This window comes from Carassius carassius, chromosome 36 (assembly GCF_963082965.1).
Source record: "Carassius carassius chromosome 36, fCarCar2.1, whole genome shotgun sequence".
Taxonomy (NCBI): Eukaryota; Metazoa; Chordata; class Actinopteri; order Cypriniformes; family Cyprinidae; genus Carassius; species Carassius carassius.
This window is the reverse complement of record NC_081790.1, coordinates 1,387,539-1,406,547: the sequence shown is the minus strand read 5'-3', so window position 1 is coordinate 1,406,547 and position 19,009 is coordinate 1,387,539. Positions and strand designations below refer to the sequence as shown.

General features: G+C 39.6%; 2 protein-coding genes across 3 annotated transcripts in view; both read right to left on the bottom strand.

Annotated features, from left to right (window-relative positions):
- LOC132116876 (vitelline membrane outer layer protein 1-like) overlaps positions 1–19,009 on the bottom strand; it is a 55,545-nt gene that overhangs the window by 36,090 nt on the left and 446 nt on the right. The window contains exons 2-5 of one of the 2 annotated variants that reach the window (XM_059525741.1): positions 18,840–18,964; positions 18,581–18,694; positions 18,185–18,363; positions 17,960–18,103 (exon numbers count right to left, since the gene is read on the bottom strand). In XM_059525741.1, coding sequence (XP_059381724.1) covers positions 18,186–18,363; positions 18,581–18,694; positions 18,840–18,964 — 417 coding nt within the window. In that variant the 3' untranslated portion in view covers positions 17,960–18,103; position 18,185. Of the gene's footprint in view, positions 1–17,959; positions 18,104–18,184; positions 18,364–18,580; positions 18,695–18,839; positions 18,965–19,009 lie in introns of those variants that run through there. The other variant, XM_059525740.1, reaches the window with a different exon arrangement.
- LOC132116879 (vitelline membrane outer layer protein 1-like) lies at positions 1,440–2,931 on the bottom strand. The gene is made up of 5 exons (XM_059525744.1): positions 2,731–2,931; positions 2,426–2,550; positions 2,164–2,278; positions 1,662–1,839; positions 1,440–1,578 (listed from the first exon to the last, which is right to left on the bottom strand). Exons 1-4 carry the CDS (start codon positions 2,917–2,919, stop codon positions 1,663–1,665), a joined length of 606 nt encoding a protein of 201 aa, XP_059381727.1. The 5' UTR covers positions 2,920–2,931; the 3' UTR covers positions 1,440–1,578; position 1,662.

The window sequence follows — 19,009 nt, the reverse complement described above, 5'->3', positions numbered from 1 at the left end:
AAAGGAAGAAAACCAGCGGTGCGGAAATGCCATCCAATTTAGTAAACTTCATAGACTACGTTTACATGCAGTTAAAATTCGGGTTATGGTCGGGTTAAGGTCACTATTCGGGTTTCTGAAACATTCGGCATAGAAAGAGGGTACCCCAGGGATAACATCCCGGTTTTTAAAAACCGGGATATGAGCATATTCGGGTTTTTGCCGGTGTTTACATGGCCGTGCGCGACCGGGTTATTGCTAATATCCCGGTTTTGAATGGGTTATTGGATGCATGTAAACGCAGTCACTGTCTTTCTTGAGCAGTATAGGGAGGATTTCCATGAGATGTTTAAACTTTAAAACTCTTGCATTAACTGTGAGCACTGCAGCATGTGAGCACAGTTTTTCTGTGCTTAAGATGATCATATGCTGCATATACACATATATAATAATTTTTAAACCAACTGAATCAACATTTGGGCACTCTATACCTTCTACCTGAAGGCAGAAGCACGTACTCAGGGTGTAAGATGTGAGAAGAATCAGCCAGTATCTTATGAGCCCCTCTTTGCACGGACTGCTCAAATAATGTTTGGAGAGATGGATAGTCTTTGAGGTCCACGATTTTCATGGCAATCCGGACAATCTGAGAAAGTCAGATTTTTTTTATTGTATAGAGAGATTGCCATACCAAGCTTGAATCCCATGCCTGATTATACTCTCTAGAACAGCATGGTAAAACTCAGTCATGATTTTTTAATTGACACCATAAAGGCGGAGTCTCCTCAAAAAGTTCAATCTTGGTTGAAGTTTGGCACATAACATGTCAACATGAATCTGCCATGTAAACATGTTGTCAATATGGATGACTAGGTACTTGTAGGAACACACTTGTTTGTGTTTGCAAAAAGACACAGCAATAGAAGAATAAAGCTGTATTTATAAGTTTTTTGGTCTAATAAAGCAGGGATATGGATTAGTTGCGAGTAGCTCTGTTAAAATGTTCATTTTCTATGTTTTAATGTATTTTGTTTAGATGTTCATTATTCATTTTAGACATGGCCTGTCCTATGAATTTGTACAATGAAAGTATGAAGAGAATATTTGGACTGTAAAGTGTTTTAGACTAATATTGTCCCTTTTTTGGTTTTGTCCATATATTTGCTGATGTATAATTATTTAAAAGACTTACACTTTTTAAAAAGTAAATAATTGCTTATTTAAATCATATTAATACATTAGCCAGAAACAAAAGTAAATATGCATAACACACATTAAGTGGAACTTTTAATTATTTTGTTGTGCCACCCCAAGATTTACTGTGGCCTCATCTAACAAGCCCCACTGATTATTCCCTCAGGAAAAAAGCAGGTTTACAGCTTTACAGTTATTGTAGAGTATTGAGTTTGTGGATGGTGTAATGCATGAATTGATGAGACACAATAAGTGAGTTGTGTAAGTGTGTTTAGGTCCTGATCACATCTCAGGTTTTATTTTTTGAAAAGCTGTTGTATGACATGGTTAATATGAGCTCATATCAGTATGCTGATCAATTATGATCCATCTGATCTTCTTGCTGTTCTTGTCGTCCTCTAACACCTGAAACAAAAGCCAAACTCAGATAAACTAGATCTTCCAAACAGTGTTGCTCTGATCCGAGTGTTTGTTTGTGTTAACATCACCTTAATCACAGCAGAACATGATCATGTCATTGAGAGCGGTGTCATCTCCTCGTCCTTGAGGCCCTTCAATCCGTGTCTTGAGACCACAAATCCCTTTTCCTCCACATGTTTGACTCCAGGAGCCCCAGTCACCCCAGTTTGTGCCGTCCCCCTGTAAAGTCCCTTCACTGCATCTGAACCTGAAAACATTTGGATGTAACAACATTATAATAAAATATGTTGTTTCATCAATACTAACAAAACAAGGCAAACCAATCTCTTGAAACTTGCAATTTGATCAGAGGCCTGTAGCACAAAACTGGTTTCAGTGGCTACTCAGCTTTAGTTAATATTGACCAAATTATCCACAAATAATTATTTTAACTCTAAAACTGAGGCGCAGACCATTGAGGCCTACAATCAATCAGTTCCAAAAAAAAAAAAAAAATTAGGTAACCAAAAAAAATTAATAAAACCAATTGAGGTTAAAGGATTTTCAGCACACCACAAAAGCACAAACTCATATGATGTTGTTTGCGGCCGTATCGTCACCATCTCCTTGAGAGCGTTCGACTCTCAGCTGAAACGCAGTCAAGAATCCAGAAGAACACCATTTGATATCTGTCCATTGACCCCAGCTGAAGAAAAATAAAAAACACTTTTATTGATCAAACCAAATGTTATTTTCAAGAACATTAATTTTTCTAGCTTATGAAGAAACTAACTCTTATCATAACAACTCTCAATAACTGCAAACCTGCTACATTACTCTGTAGAACCATTACCTGCCTACATCTGACTGAATTGTGGAGTAGCTGCGAAACGAGTTTGATGAGGCTTTAGATGCAATGCAGTGAAGACGGATCCCGTTGAGTGCAGTGTCATCATCTCGACCAACAGGAGCTTCCACCTTAAGACAAAACAAAACAACAACACTAGGACAAACTTGAAAGAGAAAAGGAGTAATCTGAACTCCAATCTCTAGAGTTTATTTATATAAGGGTTTGAACCTTCAACTTTCAGTCACCAGCACCAACACGGTCAAGCATTAAACAAACACCATACTACTGTAAGTCGATTCTTAGCTTACCCTTAGACTGAATCCTGCAGCGTACGTTCCAGCTGGACACATGTCCCTCTGACCCCACGACCCCCAGCCCCCTCCATTCGGCACGGTCAGCTCAGATTTATACTGTCTGTCGATGCTTCGCTCAACACGTTTTTCTACAGTCTGAATGCTCACCTGTAGCCCAGTAATGAATAGCATTGAAAACATCATGAAAATGAAGTGATGCATTGCTGCAGACCTGGCCTGATGGATCAAGATACTGATGAAATTAATTAATGGATCAAGCAATCACAGAGAGTGCACTACCATAAAATTCTAAACTTTATGAAGGAAGAAGGGTCATATTTATACAACACAGATTCATACAACAACATAGACTAATCAGACTAACTACTCAGAGGTAAAAAATACCCTATATGGCTATTAAGAAGTATGACTACAAAGATGTGTGTATGAACATATGAGTGTGTGTGTGTGTTCTTGGTTGCTCTTATCATAAAGGTGCATCTGGTGTCTGAGGTATATTTCTTGTTTTGTCTAGTTGTGACCATGATGTGCACATAATGAAAGACAGTTACACAACCCTTACGAAAGGAAAATATATTTATCAATATATTTCTTAAAATATATTGTGATATATTGTAATATATTATTTTCCCTTTTTATTTTCAAATATATTATATATTTGAATACATTGAATAATATATTGATGATACAAATATTATATTATATATTGCAAAATATAGAAATGATTGCCGCTTTCAAAATATTGCAATATATTGGAAAAAATAAATATATATAAGAATATATGCCTAATATATTACATGATATTTTTCAATATACTGCAATATATTTTTGTTTCATAAGGGAAGGGCAGTCAAACGTGAAGCTTAAGAAATAAGAAAAACTATATAAGAAATGTCATTTATTTTAAATTATTGTTCCAGTCAATGATCAAGACAATGCAAATGACTAAATTAACTTGAATATTAAAATCAATCGCCTGCATGTAAACACACTTTAGACAAACACTGAGTGAGTGTAGACAATCAGATCAAATGTATAGATACTGTAAAACAGAAATAAGACGTTTAAGCGAAAAGAAAACAAAATTGTAATACTCAAAAGACATTTCTGCACTATAAAGGAACTTTTATGTAATGGAAATATTTTATAGATGTTAGTGGTTCATTATGGAATCATTAATGCCAAAGAAGTTCCTTTAATTTGAAGCCTGTAATAAACAATTCAATTCAATTTTGAAGATGTCTTGAGAAGTGGGAACTAAATGTCTTTTTTCAACTTGAGCACTATACCGTCTCAAAGAATTGTTTATTACACAGAGACTGTGCCAATATCACATCACTTGGCCATTGAGTGTAGTTTGGGCTCCTCCTGAGTGCATCTTATTAATTAATGTTGTCAGTATATTAAGTCTTCAATAGTGCACGGTTCTTTACAGCCTTTAATTCATTGTAATTTTCTATAGCTTAGTCATTTAGATTTGCATTGATATCTTGATCATTGACTGGAACAATAATATGAATAAACACTTATTCTTCAGGTAACTGATCTGAGCTTGCTCTGCAAATATATATTTCTTCCTGCAAAGTATCATATGAACACTGTTCATTTTCTTATTTCTTATTCTAGTTATACATTTCTTATATAGTTTTTCTTATTTCTTAAGCTTCACGTTTGACTGCTCTTGTGTAACTGTCTTTCATTATGTGCACATCATGGTCACAACTAGACAACATGTGAAATAGACCTCAAACACATTGGTGCACACACACCCAGAACACACACACACACACAGAACACACACACACATGCTCCTACATGCATATTAAGCTTCACGTTTGACTGCCCTTGTGTAACTGTCTTTCATTATGTGCACATCATGGTCACAACTAAACACATCATGGTCACAACAAAATGAGAAATAAACCTCAGACACCAGATGCACCTGTATGATAAGAGCAACTAAGAACACACACCCAGAACACACACACACACACTCATATGTTCATACATCTTTGTTGTTATATTTCTTAATATCCACATAGGGTATTGATTTTAACCTGTTTACACTTTTATTGGATGCCAAAGTATTAATCTGTGTTTAAGGAAGGTCGACGGTGACTAACCCTGACTCTGGAAGGTCGACGGTGACTAGCCCTGACTCTAAAGGGTCCACGAACACCTGACTCGACTCTGGAGGGTCAACCGGAACCTGACTCAACTCTGAAAATTCAATGGTCACCTGACTCGACTCTGGAAGGCCAGCAGGAACTAACCCTGACTCTGGAAGGTCGACGGCGACTAACCCTGACTCTGGAAGGTCGACGGTGACTAGCCCTGACTCTGGAAGGTCGACGGTGACTAGCCCTGACTCTGAAGGGTCCACGAACACCTGACTCGACTCTGGAGGGTCGACGGTGACTAGCTCAACTCTGAAATTTCAACGGTCACCTGACTCGACTCTGGAAGGCCAACAGTGAAAGGAGAACCACATAACAAGAGTGCAAAGTCCATTATGTCCGTTAAGCTGCAATTAAACTCCCCTCTAGGTAACCATGATTTTACTGGTTCATTGAGTCCAAAACGGAATAGATCCTTAAACAAGACTTCATCGTCTAGAGGAACTCTATAAACCAATTCACAGAACTGTTGAACATAGTCCTCAATAGGTCGATCTCCTTGCTTTAGATCTAACAGCAGGTCAACTGGATCTGTGGTTAGGCTGGATTGGTGATATGCTGACATTGAAACAGGAACCGATACATCAGTGACAAGGGGATACCGGGCTGCTGGATCCTGGTATGGCGACGTCTTCTGTAACAAGGAGTCGGAGGCGTTCGGATACATATGCAGCATTTATTCAACAGAATGGTAATACAGGCAGAGATCAGAAATGGCATCAGGTGTGTCAGGGATAACCAGAATCGTAACCAGAAACAAGCAGAGATCGGGAAAGGCATGGGAGAATCAGAGTTGGAATAAACAGTCCAAAGGTCAAAACACAGGAATAACAAACACTGGGAAAATGCTTGGAAATGTCAGATTGGCTAAACAAGACTTCACAGTGAGTGAGAGTGAGTGTGCTGCTTTTATGTGTGTGTGTAAATGAGGTGCAGGTGTGGCAAGGAAATTGGCTGATGAATGAAGTGCAGGTGTGGCAGGGTGATTGTGATGCAGTGACTCATGGGTAATGTAGTTCGGGTGTGGTGCAACAGTTTGAGAGGTACTAGTGTCCAAGTGACAACTGGTGGTGAATGGGTGGAATAGTCCTGACTGGAGTGTCCTCTACTGAAGCTCATGGGCACTCCATCTAATGATCGTGACACTTAGTACTGGTAAAAACATGTGCCCATTGCTTAATAGTTTACATTTTTATTGTCTTTCATTAGGTTTTAAATACAAATAGATCTTGTAATGTGGATTCTTTTAAATGAATAATTGATTAAAAGATGAAACACTGAAAATGTCTTCACCCTCAGGCCGTCTGAGATTAGGATGAGTTTGTTTCTTCATCAGATTTGGAGAAATGTGTCCTTCCATCTCTAGCTCATCAGTGAATGGGTGCCGTCAGAATTAGAGTCCAAACAGCTGATGAAACATCACAATAATCCACATCACTCCAGTCCATCACTTAACATCTGGAGAAGACAGAAGCTGAAACAAATCCATTATTAACACTTGCTTCCTTGCAATCATTCTTGTTTAAGCAAATCCCTCTTTTATTCTCTGTGGTGCAGTGCATGCTTACCATTTTATTCACTAAAAATACAAAATCAAACTCAGGTAACTCAACATTTTGGTATTTTACCAAGCAAATCCGTTTTCAAGGAGTCAAGGACATTGGTTAATCATACAGATATTTTCATTGATCATTGTTTGTATTTTTCTGTGTTCAGTCACGTACAGGTTTTTGACGTGGGCTTTGTGCTCCTGGCTGCTGATTGGCTAGAACCAGGAAACCACAATATTGATAAACCATATAAATGCATTCTGAAGCAGCTCTGAAATAATCAAGCAGATTCTGCTGACAGACCACAGACGGTTCAGAAAGATTTCCTGTTCTGGATTTGAAGAAACTGTTCCTTTGAGCAGTTTGGATTTACAACCCAAACAGAATAAATTTCATCATATCTTGATCCATCAGGCCAGGTCTGCAGCAATGCATCACTTCATTTCCATCATGTTTTCACTGCTACTCATTACTGGGCTGCAGGTGAGCGTTGAGTCCGCAGGAACACGTTCTGAGCGAAGCTTCGACAGAGATTACAGATCGCAGCTGACTGTGACGAATGGAGGGGGCTGGGGGTCGTGGGGTCAGAGGGAAATGTGTCCAACTGGAACGTTTGCTGCAGGGTTCAGTCTAAAGGTAAGCTAAGAATTAATTTAATTAAAGTAGTGTAAAGCTCACACAATTGGCCCAGTGGAAGTATGCAATGGTGGCTGAAGGTTTCTTGCGTGTTTGGTCTTTTCAGTGCACAAAGTGATATAATCCATAATAAAGCTTACTCCAGTGAAAAAGTCTACAACAGCTCTAAACAAATATGTTGCTGGATTTTTAATGTGAGAGACAACAGGAGATGCACTTTTTCACTGGAGGTAATTTTATTATGAATTATGGACTAGGATTTTAGTTAAAAACGTCCCTTGCATACACCTTTCAAACACAAATCATTTATTACAAAAGTTAAATAAATACATTGTTTTCTATGAAAGCGTGAACAGGATGATTTTCACATCATTTTGTAGCAAAAACTCTACCACATCCAGTTCTCAAATGTCTTGTGAACAAATGTTCTGTATGTGTTTTATGGCTTTACTTCATTGACTTTAACATTAGTTTAACATTACATTTTCACTAACCATGTATAAACATTGTTTTCTCAAAAACACAAACAGATACATTTATGCTGCTTACATATTATTGTATCCCAGTTTGTGCAGATTACAGTGCTATCAGACTTTATAGTCATTATTATGTTTACACACTAGGAATTTGACTTGACAACAGGAAATTCCAGTGTAGAAGAAAGTACAACATGGTGCAGACATATATAGGAATAATATATATATATATATATATAAATAATTGGATTGAGGATTGCACATTCATATGTCCAATCCTCTATCTTCAAATGCCCAATCCTAAATCCCCAAATCACCAATCCTCAATCCTAAATGGCTAAATGATTAAATGCCCAATCCTAAATACCAAATTCCCGATCCTAAATCCCCAAATGCCCAATCCTAAATGGTTAAATGACCAAATGCCCAACACTAAATTGAAAATGCCCTATCCTAAATACCAAATTAATTTTGGACTTGGACTTTAAGTTTCAAATTTAGATTTTTAGTTTTGGTTTAAGACTTTTAGTTTTAGACTTTTAGTTTATAATCTGACCCAATAATTCCTCCATATGAATGTGCGTTGTAGTCTCTTGATGTCTAATTTGGTAGCTGAACCAAACCAGATAACACAGGACAAACTCAAAGATAGCAGAGTAGAACTGTTTCAGCAGCTCCTGTGGCAGGTTGAATTTCCTCAGCGGGCGAAGGAAGTACAACCTCTTCTTGGCCTTTGTGATGTCTATGTGAGTGTTCAACTCCAAGCACTGAGAGATGGTGGTTCACAGGAACCTGAATGACTCCACTGCAGTCACAGTGCTGTTCATGATGGTGAGTGAGGGGAGTGGGGGGGGGGGGGGGGGGGTGGGGGGGGGGGTTAGGTACTCTTGAAGTCCACTATCCTCTACACAATTTTGAGAGTGTTTAGCTCCAGGTTGTTAAGACTGCACCAGACAGCCAGCTGCTCAACCTCCTGTATGTAAGCAGACTTGTCTCCGTCCTCAATGAGGCCGATGACTGTAGTGTCGTCTGCAAACTTTAGGTACATGACAGAGGGGTCCTTTGAAGTGCAGTCATTCGTGTAGAGAGACAAAAGCAATGGGAAGGGAACACATCCCTGGGCGGTGCCAGTACTGAGGGTGATAGTCCTGGATGTGAGTTTTCCCAGCCTTACTAGCTGCTGCATGTCTTTCAGAAAGCTGGTGATCCACTGACAGATGGAGGTGGGCACGGAGAGCTGTGTGAGTTTGTCTGAGAGAAGGTCAGGCATGATGGTATTAAAGGCCGAAATGAAGGCCACAAATAGGATCCTTGCATAATTCCCTGGTCTGTCAAGGTGTTGCAGGATGTAATGCAATCCATGTTGACTGCATCATCCACAGACTTGTTTGTCCACTGAAGGTCCAGTGATGTCCTTCAGGTAGGCCAGGACCAGTCTTTCAAGTGACTTCATGACCACAGACCTGAGAGTGACAGGTCAGTAGTCATTAAGTCCAGTGATTTTGGGCTTTTAGAGGACTGGAATGATGGTGGAGTGTTTAAAGCAGCAGGGAACTTCACATAGCTCCAATGATCTGTTGAAGAACTGTGTGAAGATGGGGGGCAGTTGGTCAGCACAGACTTTTAAACAGGCAGGTGAAACACCATCTGGGCCTGAAGCTTTTACAGATTTCTGCTTCCTGAAGACCCAGTTCACTTCCTCTACACAGACCTTGAGCAGGGGCGGATCTAGAAAAATATTGATGGGGTGGCGAGAAGGGGGCAGGAATTTTTGAGGGGCGGCAACATATGTCAGACGTATATATACTGAATTTAGTCACAGTTGTCACAGTTTGATGATAAATAGTATATGTGCACACTACAAAAGGGCACAGGCTGCCATCTACACACTTAATCTCATGCAATCAATGTCTTGCATTTGAAACAGTTCATATAAGGAATAAGTGACCATACCCCATAAGCACCACCACACTCACTAATGCATACAGTATGCATCGACATGTAATTAAGAGCATTATAAAAGGTGCAGTGTTAGCAATATGTCAATTTATTATAAGAAACACAAGACTTTAATAGTCAATGACATTTACAGATGGGGAGACTCAACTGATTTTCTACTGTTTAGTGTTAATCACCATTTAACTCAACCAGTCAAGAGCTACATTTAGCCTTAGATGTTATATGAATATGGTCCCTGAAGCATAGGTTTTATTAGCTGACAATAATAATAAATAAATAAACATTATAGGCACAAATACAAATGTACTTTTAGTAATTGTTTTTGAAAAACATGGTGTTATTGTTTTGGCAAGTTTAAATTAAAACATCTATGAAAACTTGTGTGATATTCCTTTAAAATAACATTTTAGTATATCTTTTTTTAAGTATATTTTACTTAGCAATTTCTTACATAATTTCTTTGAGTTAGACCAAACTTTTATTTTGGTGGGTTGTAGACAGAGTTTCTGTGTTTTTTAATAAACTATCATTATTATTAGCTAATAGGCATACTTGAAGTATAGCATACTCTACTGTGTAATAGTAATATATTTCTGTTTGAATTTCTTCAAAGTTATACCAAAATTTTATTTTGACAGGTTGTCATAAAGACATTGCCATTTCTGTCAGTCTGTGTATACGATACGAATGAATGACGATAGTTTATCAAATGAAATGGTGAAATCCTCGTATAGCGTGCTGGCGTGCACATGTGTAGCCTACGTCATGTGTCAATATAGTGAAGAGTTGAAAACACCACGTGTGCTTCAGTGTGTGTGTGTGTGTGTGTGTGTGTGTGTGTGTAGTAGAGCACACATTCCCAGAGACGTGTATAACAACACCTACAGGGCCGCTGCTGGCCAAATGGGTGCCCTAAGCAGGACTGTATTGTTGTGCCCCCCTTCCTCAAATATGATGATGGAAAAAAAACACCTACTATAGGGGTGAAAATAGAACTTTAATCAAATAAAAAGGTAAATTAATAAATTGTATTATTTACAAATTACAAATGTAGCTCTCAACATCTACCTATGGCTATAATTTTATCATGACTCTAATTTATTTTATAGTCTCAAGCATTCAGAAATCATGCAAAAGGAAATTAAACAGTTTTACTATGATAAAACCATGGTTTATATTTGCAAGGGTTGTGATATGCATGTTTTTTTTGTTGAAGAAATTATAAAGGCTGTGTCATCTATAACAAAAAGGTGGCCCAAAAATGAAAGATTAAGTGAATATTTGAATTAAATGTTTGGTCACTAGCCTAAACGAGGATTTGATTGTAATGTAAGTGTAACAGCAGCAATTACATGGCATTTGGCATTTGTAATAAGATGTTCATAAATTGTTTATTTTGTATTTGCCTACATTATGCATTTTAACAGTGTTATTATTAACTAATCATTATTGCCTCATTTTTTTTTATATAATGCATTTTAAGTCATTTTAAAGGCTATATTGATGGCTTAGGTCTGTTTTTATAACAACAACAACATAAAAAAAATATTAAAATATATTAATAATTTGTAAATTATTATTTGAAGTAACAAAACCATGGTTAATTTGCAGTTACCATGGCTACAAGAACAATGATTTGTGGTGTTATTGTTAAAACCATGGGTAATTTTTGTAAGGGAACCTGAAAAAAAAAAAACTTTCACAGGAATGTGCCTGAAAGTGATAAACGGGCCTAGTTTTTACCTAAATGATTTATAATTTATTTTAATATATATTAAAAATCTATAAGGTGTGCATTGTAGCTGACACCTAAATGAACACATTACAGTTGTTTTATGACTGCAAGTCTTTCTCCTCAAATGCTATTGAGAATTGCGTTTGAGCCCATGTGAAAAACTAGCATAATTTACATATGATTTACAGTTTATTTTAATAAATATCAAACATTCAATTCAACTGTGCATTATAGCTGACACCCAGATGAACAATTACAGTTGTTTTTATGACTTTAAGTCATTCTCCTCAAATGCTACTGACGTTAGAAAAGTGTATACCAATATCGCATGTAACTTTAGAGACGGTCCTTAAATTTGAGACTCTCGAACGTCCAACATCTTGATGTTAGCAAAAGCATGTGCAAAGTAACAACTCCGTAGGACAGGGGTCTCCAAACTAGATCCTGGATGGCCAATGTTCTGAAAAGTTTAGCTCCAACTGGCATTAACACACCTGGAAGATTAGTGTGTCTAGTAAGAGCTTGATTAGCTGGTTCAAGTGTGTATAATTAGGGTTAAAGCTAACAGGGGCGTTACACAAGATCCCGGGCCCTATGCATAGGCAGTCCTGATGGGCCCCCATGCCCCCCACCCATGAAAATATCCAGATAAAATAAAATATATTTCAGATTCATACTTTTCAAGGGCCCTCTCTTCCTTTAGGGCCCTGGTAATGAGTACTGATTTTACTCCCAGTCCGACCCTGGGATCTAAACTATAAACTATAATGCTTTTGCTGACATTATGTCTGTGGTCAAAAATTTAAATGACTGATGCCTTGGCACAGTGCACAGACACCTGCAAAGCTCGGGATATGACAAATGCGTGCGGTTAAGGCTAGAAGTGATAAGTTTGGCTCTACTGGGCATGCGCATATAAATACAGCAACATTTTTGTCATACTGTACAGGGCTTGCATAGACTACTCTGCGCTGTCGGAAACAAATGACTACTCCAGCATGCATTAATCATAATGCATACAAAGTGTTTGCAAGTACGACTTGAATTTTAGAATTACAATATTGCGTGGGGCTGTTACTATATGACCTTATCTATGTTGCATGTAAAAAATAAAATATGTAATGTAATAATTAGGGTTGTGCCTGAAACCGAATACCTTATTCGGAATGGCTGGGATAATGGCTTAAAAAATGAATAACGGACAATTAATAATTCTGCCTGAATACTCGGCTGAAGCTGGCACAGTCCGGTGTTTGCTAGATAACAGGCGAGCCAGGGGATCAGCGCAAGAAGTGAATGAATGTAAACTTTATGAGTGAAAAGAGCGCAAATCAAACACCGCATTGTTGTCGCCTCTCTGTGCATCTCTCAGAAATCAGAGCGTTGCAAGAGTAATTTTACCTATAATAAAATATAATAAAGCTTAGGCTATGATATGATACGAATGAATGGAATAAGCACAGCGCACCAATCAAACAGCAGCGTTGCGCGTCTCAGTCTCTCAAAAACCAAATCAGTTCTCTCTCAAGAGTAGGCTAATAATCAGCTTAGATACGGATACATTGTCTAGTTTGTATCTTTACCTTTTGCTGGTTTGCGCGGCACACAAATCTGTTTAGTGAAGTTCACTAAGCATTAAGACTCGATTAAAGTGTTCTGCGTAATGAAAATGTGCGCATTTAATTGATTCAGTCGTGTTCCGATGATCACTAAACGTTTATCATGACATCTCTCTGCTTGCATGATAAATATTATTTTAGAAATTAATAATTATTTTAGTTTAACACGATATACTTGTTCAGTGATAACTACGAAAAAAAATATAAAAAGTCATAACGGTCTTATCAAGTAACTGTAAGACGTTGTATCCGAATGCAGATACGAAAAATGTTGTGATTGTTACAGATACAAATACTGGCTGTTACATGAAAATTTAAATATGTAATGTCATAATTATAAAGTTTTTAAAATTTACATATGTAATTGTTGCATAAGGCTATACATTAACAAGCGTTTATTGATAAAAAAAAAACTATTTAATGTGTTTTCATTTACAATGAACCACGAGTAGTCGAGTAACACAAGCATTTTTTATTAAAAAAATCGACTAGTAAAAATCAGTAGTCTTGCAACCCCTATACTGTACAACAATAATTAGTATTTCATTATTGTAAAGGGTACGTTTAAGGCTATCTAGGTGTAAAACACAATCTAACAGGTAGAAAATTTAATTAGAAACATCTAAACTTTCCAGGTCGCAGTAAGTGCACCGCTGGTCATGCACATCCTTTCCCTTGAACAATACTGAAAGCTAAGATGGAGAAACAGATGATCAAAGCTGTCCAAGGATAGCCATTTTTTAAATTAATCTATTAGCAGAGCTGCTGCAAGGGATTTCTAGTGCTGGAAATCCATTTATTCTTTGCTGAAACTTCTGCGTCTTCATGGAGAGCTGGTCATGGTTGCCCAGCAACAGCAGACGCCACTGGAGCGCAGGCTACAGAGTGCTTTGGAAATAAGGAGAGCGGCGCGCCTAGCGTTTTCCACACGTTTTCAGTCACGACATCGTGCAAAATTTTGTTTTGAAGGAGAATTTTTTTTATTGTATTTTTTTTTGCTGGACTCGGTCGAGACCAACTAGAGGACTTGGCGAGTCCAATGGCCAAGTCTGAGACAAGTCCGAGTGCAAATGCAACGAGTCCAAGACGACAGAAAAATGTCTCGAGTCCGGACTCGAGTCCAAGACCGGACTCGAGTACTACAGCCCTATTCCTTACATTTATATTGTGCTTTTTCTAAGCACTCCAAGCACTTTTAATCTCCTCATCCACCACCAGTGTACAGCATCCACCTGGATGATGCGACGGCAGCCATATTGTGCCAGAACGCCCACCACACACCAGCTTATTGGTGGAGAGGAGACAGAGTGATGAAGCCAATCAGCAGATATGGTGGTTGTTAGGAAGCCATGATGGTCCGAGGACCAAAGGGCAAATTTGGCCAGGATGCCGAAGTAACACCTCTACTCTTTTCGAAAAATATTTTGAAATTTTTAATGACCACAGACCATCAGGACCTCGGTTTAACATCTCATTTAGACAAAAGCTGAAACAAATCCATCATGAAAACATTTTAGTCCACAATCCATTACTAATGTTTCCTCCAGTGAAAAAGTCCATCTCTTGTTGTCTCCCACATCAAAATCCAACCACACATAGTTGTTTTGCAGTTGTGCAGATTTCTCTCCCAATTTTTTCCTGGAGGAAACAGTGGATTATGGACCCATATTTTAATTAATGCCTTGATGATGGATTTGTTTCAGCTTTTGTCTTATTGAGATGTTAATTTATGGACTGGAGTGGTGGGGTGTAGTTCTCTTATGAGAGTTCTCTCGTACTGCGTCTTAGCTAAGACGCTGCGGGAAAAGTCTCTTTTCATGATAAACTGAAGCAAAAAATTATCCTTAATTTTGTAATATTGTAAAACGCATTTGCAGCAGCATACAGCCATTGGCGAGACGGCTCGCTCGCTCATTGGCTGCTCTGCGGCAACTGCATAAGCCTATCGAACGCAGGCTGATGCAACATCAGACCAATGAGGGGGCTTCGCGCCCTCCATGCCACTTCCCGCCGAAACGGGTGTGGCCTAGCCCTATAAAGGAAGCTCGAAAAGGCTGACTTACCTGATTTTTCATCTCCTCAGCAAAGCTCACGCATCGTTGGATCACGAGAAGAAGCAACGCGTCGTCTGATAGCATCTCAGCGGGACGAGCCATTCCTGAAGCTGCTGGCCAACGCCGGCTTCCACTGCCGTTCCTGCTGCGCTCTCCGGCGCCCATATCCTTTTCAATTCTATTATATCCAACTGTTCTTTATGCGTGTGTGTGTGTGTTCGCCCTGCGACACACACTCGTAAAAGAGCTTGCGTTAGGAGTGCCTCGGATCTCTCTCTTCGCGCTGCTAAGTCCGCTGCACAGGCTATGGGACTAGTTATGGCTTCCGCTACTGTGGCTGAGAGGCATCTCTGGCTGACGTTTTCAGACATGGCAGAGTCTGAACGCACCGCGTTCCTCGACGCCCCGCTGACTTCCGAAGCGCTCCGGTTCTGCAGCGAGTCGTGCTAGACCGGCCCCGCGAAGCTCTCAGCCACATCCCTCACCTCCTGCTGCGTCATCACAACAGCGACAGCAACGCAGCTCGAGACCCCGCTCTCGCTCTACCGGCCGTCGCCCCGCGCCACGGGGACCACGGCAGAGGATTGCGGTAAGACCGGAAGCCCGAAGTCATCCTAGCACTCCTAGGAAAGCGCCGGTGTACGAGTCCCGCTGCGGCCGAACTCTCACCAAAGCACGCCGCTGTTTCAGTTCCAGGAATTGTGACTGTCTCAGCGTCTTCTGCAACGCGCAAGCCTGTACAGTTGCCCGCTTGCCTGCACACGGAAGCCGTTTTCACAGCTACCCAGATATTTCCCGAAAAGAGTGTAATTTCTGGTGTCCCGGTCACGGCCGATGGTGCTATAAATGTAGTGAAGATGCCCACTGCTAAGTGCCCATCTCCACATACAAGCACAGCCCTTCACACAGGGCTCGCGCCCATAAAAATGACTCAGGTCGATCGCGCGCACTACATAGTAAACGTGCCCACTCTTCAGTGCCCACAAACACTATGTCACACACGTCATGTGGTTTCTGTAAAAACGAAACCCGTGCACATTCGTTCTGCCCAGGCAGACAACGCGTCAAAAGCAGTAAATGTGCACACTTACAGCCCACAATTACTCACAGACAGCCCGAGTCCCACGGGACTCTCTCAGCCTCTGTCTCAGCTCATTCGGTTAAGCACCGCGGCGGGGTCGAGGACGAACGATCTGCCCGCTGTGATCAGCGCGCTCCCCGCCTCAAATGTCACAGGCATAACGCCCATGTTACAACACATCGAAGCACTGCCGTTGCCCAGCCAACAGAGCGCGCTTCGCATCCAACCCTTAGCCATTCATGCAGACGCATGGTCTGTTGGATAAGGGCAGAGCCCCCTCCACGCTCAAAGTTTACGTGGTGGCTATTGCAGCGTTTTCTGAGACAACGCTCGGTCAGTCAATAGGAAGGAACGATTTGGTCATCCGCTTCCTTAGAGGAGCTAGGAGGCTGAATCCTCCTAGACCTCCTTCAGTCCCTGTATGGGACCTCTCGATGGTTTTGGAGGCCATGAAAGGTTCCCCTTTTGAGCCTATCCAAACGATTAGCCTCAAACATCTGTCATTCTCGCTTCAGTGAAGCGTGTGGGTGATCTGCACGCGCTCTCGGTGAGCCCGACGTGCTTGGAGTTTGGGCCTAATGACTCAAGAGTCATACTCAAACCTAGGCACGGTTACAAGCCTTGAATCCTGGAAGTCCCATGTTTTGTGAGAAAGATGTATTGTGTCTGTTTGCCTCACAATGCAACTGTAGCACTGAGAATCTAGAATACGAAATTCCACAACTTAAACGAGTTCTTGAAAGGAAGAAAGCCAGCGGTGCGGAAATGCCATCCAATTTAGTAGACTTCATAGTCTTTCTTGAGCAGTATAGGAAGGATTTCCATTAGATGTTTAAACTTTAAAACTCTTAACTGTGAGCACTGCAGCATGTGAGCATAGTTTTTCTGTGCTTAAGATGATCATATGCTGCATATACACATATAATAATTTTTAAACCAACTGAATCAACATTTGGGCACTCTATACCTTCTACCTGAAGGCAGAAGCACGTACTCAGGGTGTAAGATGTGAGAAGAATCAGCCAGTATCTTATGAGCCCCTCTGTGCACGGACTGCTCAAATAATGTTTGGAGAGATGGATAGTCTTTGAGGTCCACAATTTTCATGGCAATCAGGACAATCTTAGAAAGTCAGATTTTTTTTATTGTATAGAGAGATTGCCATACCAAGCTTGAATCCCATGCCTGATTATACTCTCTAGAACAGCATGGTAAAACTCAGTCATGATTTTTTAATTGACACCATAAAGGCGGAGTCTCCTCAAAAAGTTCAATCTTGGTTGAAGTTTGGCACATAACATGTCAACATGAATCTGCCATGTAAACATGTTGTCAATATGGATGACTAGGTACTTGTAGGAACACATTTGTTTGTGTTTGCAAAAAGACACAGCAATAGAAGAATAAAGCTGTATTTATAAGTTTTTTGGTCTAATAAAGCAGGGATATGGATTGGTTGTGAGTAGCTCTGTTAAAATGTTAATTTTCTATGTTTTAATGTATTTTGTTTAGATGTTCATTATTCATTTTAGACATGGCCTATCCTATGAATTTGTACAATGAAAGTATGAAGAGAATATTTGGACTGTAAAGTGTTTTAGACTAATATTGTCCCTTTTTTGGTTTTGTCCATATATTTGCTGATGTATAAATTTTTAAAAGACTTACACTTTTTAAAAAGTAATTAATTGCTTATTTAAATCATATTAGCCAGAAACAAAAGTAAATATGCATAACACACATTAAGTGGAACTTTTAATTATTTTGTTGTGCCACCCCAAGATTTACTGTGGCCTCATCTAACAAGCCCCACTGATTATTCCCTCAGGAAAAAAGCAGGTTTACAGCTTAACAGTTATTGTAGAGTATTGAGTTTGTGGATGGTGTAATGCATGAACTGATGAGACACAATAAGTGAGAAACTGTCAGCCTCTGCTTTGTGTTTAGGTCCTGATCACATCTCAGGTTTTATTTTTTGAAAAGCTGTTGTATGACATGGTTAATATAAGCTCATATCAGTATGCTGATCAATTATGATCCATCTGATCTTCTTGCTGTTCTTGTTGTCGTCCTCTAACACCTGAAAGAAAAACCAAACTCAGATAAACTAGATCTTCCAAACAGTGTTGCTCTGATCCGAGAGTTTGATTGTTCACATTACCTTAATCACAGCAGAACATGATCATGTCATTGAGAGCGGTGTCATCTCCTCGTCCTTGAGGCCCTTCAATCCGTGTCTTGAGACCACAAATCCCTTTTCCTCCACATGTTTGACTCCAGGAGCCCCAGTCGCCCCAGTTTGTGCCGTCCCCCTGTAAAGTCCCTTCACTGCATCTGAACCTGAAAACATTTGGATGTAACAACATTATAATAAAATATGTTGTTTCATCAATACTAACAAAACAAGGCAAACCAATCTCTTGAAACTTGCAATTTAACCAGAGGCCTACAATCAATCAATCAGTTCCAAAAAAAAAAAAAATTAGGTAACCAAAAAAATAAATAAAACCAAATCTGGTTAAAGGATTTTCAACACATCACAAAATCACAAACTCACATGATGTTGTTTGCGGCCGTATCATCACCATCTCCTTGAGAGCGTTCGACTCTCAGCTGAAACGCAGTCAAGAATCCAGAAGGACACCATTTGAGATCGGTCCATTGACCCCAGCTGAAGAAAAAAAAAACTGTTTTACTGATCAAACCAAATGTTATTTTCAAGAACATTAATTTTTCTACCTTATGAAGAAACTAACTCTTATCATAACAACTCTCAATAACTGCAAACCTGCTACATTACTCTGTAGAACCATTACCTGCCTACATCTGACTGAATTGTGGAGTAGCTACGAAACGAGTTTGATGAGGCTTTAGATGCAATGCAGTGAAGACGGATCCCGTTGAGTGCAGTGTCATCATCTCGACCAACAGGAGCTTCCACCTTAAAGACAAAACAAAACAACAACACTAGGAGAAACTTGAAAGA

What these genes read in the sequence shown, in the direction of transcription:
- LOC132116879 (XM_059525744.1), bottom strand. Translation starts at nt 2,919, where the DNA reads ATGATGTTTTCAATGCTATTCATTACTGGGCTACAGGTGAGCATTCAG. An exon ending in CTGCAGGATTCAGTCTAAGG is followed by an intron (nt 2,551 to 2,730) that starts GTAAGCTAAGAA and finishes TTTTGTCTTAAG; the next exon opens with GTGGAAGCTCCTGTTGGTCG. An exon ending in ATTCAGTCAGATGTAGGCAG is followed by an intron (nt 2,279 to 2,425) that starts GTAATGGTTCTA and finishes ATTTTTCTTCAG; the next exon opens with CTGGGGTCAATGGACAGATA.